Below are 5433 nucleotides of genomic sequence, written 5' to 3'. Positions count from 1 at the left end.
ACAATGATATAACAGAATTTAAGGCAAAATATATATATATAAATATCTTGATATAAATAATCACTGAAAATAAAAATCAGTTGATATTCTCACAAAAAAAGAAAATCATAACCGAAAAAATAAATCACTTATAAATTTCGGAATCCATTTCCCAGTTTTCAGAAAGCTCATAACACCGTTTCTCTCTCTCTCTCTCTCTCTCTCTCTCTGACAAAGAAAGAAGAAGTTGAAGAACAAAGAACTCGCTTATTCCGTTTCTATCGCTTTCCGACATTCTCTTCTTTCTTCACACTTCTCTTTGTAAGTATCTTCTCTTTTCTTTCTTGTTCACTTTTACTTACTTATTCATCTCTGCATGTCAATAGCGAAAGCAAGAACCTTTGATCTGAAACGCTTTTCTTTTCTATTCATCATTTAGCTGCTTCAAAAGTATATGCACAGAATCTTTTTGATAATGATTTATTTGTAGTTTCATTTTTCGTTCTTGAGCTGAAAATGGTGCTAGAAGCCTAAAAGGGTTCTTGAGCTGAAGATGATTATGATTAATCAATCTGGTGCTGAATGCTGATGTGTGATTTTTCCATTTTGAATGTGTTGGTTTATTGGATTCTCAGGTGAAGAAGAGGGAGGGGAATTTGTTTTGTGGCTTTATTCCATTAGATTGCTGTGAGAAGTTGAAATCTTTGAAACTTTGGAGGGTTTTCTTGACTGTTGAATGATTGCAAGCCATGAAAACCAGGAGTGTTTCGAGTGCCGAGAAGGGTAAGGGAAAGCAAACTGCAACTGCAACTGCAATTGCAACTGAACCGGTAATGGCATTGGGGGATCTGATATATATTCCGCTTCGCGGTGCCTCCAAGTGGTGGCCGGCGCAGGTACTCGAATTTTCGAACTTGTGATGGGTTTATATGGTCCTGCTTATGATTTAGGATGCGACATTATGACGCGGTTTGATCCATATAGCTTAGTGGTGGTTGTAGTGTTTATATGAACTTAAAGAAAGACAATATTTTGTGTTTGATATGAGATAGCCTGTAATTGAATTGGTTTCTTTAACACAATTAGCAATCTTGCAGGTTACTGATGAGAAGAGTGTTAATGAAAACTTGAGGCCGAAAAAGAAATTGCTGAGGGAAGTCCTTGTTAGGGTGTATGGAAGCTATATGTAGTAAGTTCTTTTCTCTGATTTTTATGTTCTCTTACGATATCTGCTGCAAATTTGTATTACATGCTGTTGTGATGATAATGTGCTTCATTTTTCTTTTGTAGCAAATATGTGGATCCTGTTAAATCGCATGCTGATTTTGAGAATGTAAGTTGGTAATCGGCAACCATCCAATATTACCGCTTTTAGTCACTCAGAAAATCTAATGGCTTTGTGAAATATATGGGCTTTCAGGTACTCAAGAAGAACGATGGTGATTTACACAAGATTCTTCAGGAATCTCTGGAAAAGGTAACCATATCTTCTTTATTTGAGATGCTAATAATGAGGTTATGAGTGTGGTCTTCAGCCTTCATACTTTTCAGCTGCAAATTGTGTTGCACACTTTGGAATAACTGTGTCTCTATTCTCATGTCCCCTCTAATTTTATTATGTTAAAGGATCTTCCTAGCAACAAACCCAAATCAAAGGAGTCACCAGCCAAGAATAAAGGTTAGATAATGCCAGTGTAATTATTATGTTTATTAATCTGCAAAATACAAATTGCATGGTTGATTGTCTCTGCATAAGGTGTCATCATATTTTCAAGTGACAGCTAGAATGCTTTAATCAACCAAATTGATTTTAGTGCTTTATATAGTTGAAATACAATCTCTATTTCATCCACTTGGGATGCAAACGGGTTCTTATATTAGTTTACTACTCAGTTTCGTCGAGGTCATACTGACAGACCCAAGTGTCTTGTTTTATATTTCAAATTATTCTTGTGTTACATTTTGTTATTTTATCATTTCTTTAGTTTGTCTTATATTATCCCCAATTTCACAATGTTTGTGGCTTTTTAGCATCTTGTTTTGTTGTCCAAGATAAGGGGGAGAATATAGAGAAAATATTAACTCCATGAAACCAATTCCATGTTGTGGCACAAAGCTTATTTTTGTTTATGGATTGAGCAACAGTATAATTCATATTCTTCTAAATGGATAATGAAAAACCAGTTTATAAATATATATTCTTTCAACCCTGATCCATAGGAGAATTTGAAGCATAAGGTTGGAAAAGTTGCCTTTGTTTGTTTGTTTTTTCAAGTTAGGAAAGGTTAATGTTAAATTATTAGTTCTTATGGTAGAACATATAGTTGACATTTATATCAGTGATTATAGGAGTAGAGAATAGGTTCTGTTTGCTTAGATTATTTTATGACTTTAAATGAATCTATAAATAGTTAAATACTAGATCATATTTGCATCCCTAACACAGTTTCCCTGTATTACACTTTATTTCAACAGGGGGATCAAGTTCAAGCAAGAGAAAATCGGCCGGGGGATCAAGTTCAAGCAAGAGAAAATCGGCCCCGAAAGATGAGAAGCAGGATGAAGCTAAGTCCCAGAAACAAAACGAAGAAGATCCGGTAAGTATTTTGAATCAAACCATTTTGATTTCATTCGTCGGTTGGTTCTGATGTTTTTGTCTGCTATGTTAACTTTCTAGTCAAATACCAGGAATCAACAACCCCATTCAGAAAGTCCCAAGAACTGAGTAAAAGGAGGATAAGAGTGATGGAAAGCCTTGGTCTCATTGCTCCACCTGGTTCCCCATTTGTCAGGAATGGACATTATTCATAGCCACAAAAGGCTCTATGATCTTGTTGCAGATGGAGGAATTGAAGGGTGTGGAAATGTGTGTCATATAACATTTTCTTTCTGCATCACTTGTTCATTCATTCATTCTAATGTACTTTTGAAACAGACATGTGTAGATCATGTGGCCTAATGTTTTGTTTTCCAAAATACTTAGAAGGATTAAAGCTAGTTTCTGGTTTTTTGGGTATGGTTCTGCGATATATAGATAGGGTAATGCTAAAAGGTGAAGCGTGAAGTTTTGGCGAAAAATGTTGATTTTTTTTTTTAAGAATAGAAAAAATTCAACAATAAAAATTCATCATGTGCATATTTCATTCTAAATTTAGTAAAAATATTCACTTTTCGTCAAATTCTACTTCACCCAAAAAATTTTCAAATAGATTATGCTGAATGGTAAATGTTATCTGCATTTATTTTTCCTACTTTGCCATAAATGTGATAACCAACCAACAGCCATAACCATATGCAAATGCATTTAAATAAGAATCTAATCTTTTGAAAGGGAATGGAGGAAGTATAGATTGGTGTTTTCACTTCCAGTACCTCACTAGGTCAGATTCAACCTGCCATCTGATCATGTGATGTTGATCTTTCACTTTTCTTTTTCTTTTCTTTTTTCAGCTTCTACCTGACAAGTTCACATGCAAATTCATTTTATCTGTTCAGTAAATCTATACATTCAATGATTCAAAACTCTAAAGTGCTAGGAAATCTACACAATAATCATTGCGGCTTAGTAGTGAATATATAGAACAAAAGATTTAGTTTGTTGTACTATAAGCTACCTTCCAAAACCATTGCAAGTTGCAAATCCTCTTTATGTTTTGCATGCACCAAAACCACCATCTTGTGTTTATGTTTTTATCCATAATTAAAACCGTATAACCACTCAATACTGTCTAATTCCCACTATATACCATCGCTAACATGTAATTTGGTAACATTTCTAATCAATGATCAATCGAGTCTCTGAGGTCATGACAGTCGGAGCATAGCAGAGGAGGGGGAGATAAGAGCACCGCAACTCGTTATTTGTTGTCTTTATGTGAAGTTAATAATTAAGAATCGTCAGATGCTGTCTTTATGTGAAGTTAATAATTAAGAATCGTCAGATGATTTGATATATTTGACTAAAAATTATTATTTAACGATTTTCAACTATTAACTTCATGTAAAGATAACAAGTTCTTATTTTTATTTTTTTTCAAAACCAAATCGGCCTTCAAAGTCTTTGCTCCATAATTGGCCTTTTTGCACTCTGAAATGGGCGAACATAGATTTAGGCTAAAACGGGCTCCAGCAGATCAAGTTTCAACCAAAACAAAAAATGTGGATGTGATATTAAAAACTCATTTAGTTAAAATGTATCTAAAAAGGAATAAATATTCTGACCAAAAATAAAAGGAATAAGTATTTAGTCTTACGAGGATAAAGTGAGATCTCTCACTATTGAATACTTTCTCTCTCATATTTTCTCTTGGTCCCACCTATAAAATAAATGGTGATAGATCATACTTTACCTTCTAAAGTAAAATTCAAAATTTAGAGAATCCAAATTTGTTTGGAGATACCGTGAGAAACCGAAAAAATATACAGAGAAAAAAACACATATTAACAATAGTATTATTAAAAAATTTTAATTATTTTAATAAATGTATAATACATACATTAAAAATTTAAACTTTATATATTTTCCATCTAGCAAATACAAATTGTGGGAGATCTGTCAATTCCAGTAAATGGAGCATTTAAGGTTCATCCTCCTCCCAATAAGTTTTTCGTTTTTTTTTTTTTAATTTGAATTTCTGTGCACATATTTATGAAAGAACAAGTTATTTGTCACTCGTTTTAAGATTCAAGTCTCATTCTTGGGTATATAACGTGTTTAGGGAGTTTGAGGTTGGATTGGGGAGAATTTGGAGATGATCATTTAAGTGAGAATAATCTTACAATTAGGTAAAGTTTGGGGTTGTAAATGTGCGGAGTGATAGACCATATTAAAGGGAAGAGTAAACTATTAAAATAGTATAAAAAAATTTACATCGCTAACAAAATGAACTCTAAAAGATGTTAATGATAATTAAGTCTCTAAAAAATTTAAAAAGACGATAAAAATAATTAGATATTAAAAGCATCTCCAATAATGCTAGTTTTAATTTTATTTTATTTTGGGTCTTACAAGAATATTTGTGAGACCATATGTCATAAATAATAATTTAAAACTAGAAAGTGAAATTTGTTCATCTAATGCTTAGTATTGGTTTAATTAGAATTTTATATTATTCTAAATTATTTTATCAACATAATTATACGAGTGGCAAAATTTTATTGGTTCTCCATCAAGGTGATATTGTATCTCTAAGGTGATATCGGTTTTATTTCATAAATCAACTCCAATACATATTTCAATTCTAAATCAATTCACTTCTTGAAAATATCAAAAGTGATACTCTAAAAATATTCCATTAGAGATGCTCTAAATATATATTCTAAAAAATATTAGAGATCAAAATTTGATACAAATTTTTACAATTACGATTAAAAAAAATATTTTTTCATTTTTAAAATTTGATATTTTTTGTCAAGTGAATTTAAAATAAAATTATTGTGAATGACCATATTTTT

General features: G+C 32.0%; 1 protein-coding gene across 4 annotated transcripts; it reads left to right on the top strand.

Annotated features, from left to right (window-relative positions):
- LOC107606204 lies at positions 132-2995 on the top strand. Of its 4 annotated transcripts, none has more exons than XM_016308216.2 (8): positions 132-300; positions 615-875; positions 1077-1168; positions 1270-1312; positions 1400-1456; positions 1606-1656; positions 2487-2576; positions 2668-2995. In XM_016308216.2, the coding sequence occupies exons 2-8, from the start codon at positions 729-731 to the stop codon at positions 2788-2790; spliced, it is 603 nt and encodes a 200-aa protein (XP_016163702.1). In that variant the 5' UTR covers positions 132-300; positions 615-728; the 3' UTR covers positions 2791-2995. The 4 variants fall into 4 exon arrangements, with proteins under 4 accessions (XP_016163702.1, XP_016163704.1, XP_016163701.1 ...); XM_016308218.2 differs by having other exon boundaries at positions 2657-2995; XM_016308215.2 differs by having other exon boundaries at positions 1606-1657; positions 2455-2576.

The sequence above is a fragment of the Arachis ipaensis genome, chromosome B07 (genome assembly GCF_000816755.2).
Source record: "Arachis ipaensis cultivar K30076 chromosome B07, Araip1.1, whole genome shotgun sequence".
NCBI classification, from domain to species: domain Eukaryota; kingdom Viridiplantae; phylum Streptophyta; class Magnoliopsida; order Fabales; family Fabaceae; genus Arachis; species Arachis ipaensis.
The sequence above is the reverse complement of the archived record's forward strand: the minus strand, read 5'-3'. Positions and strand labels throughout refer to the sequence as shown.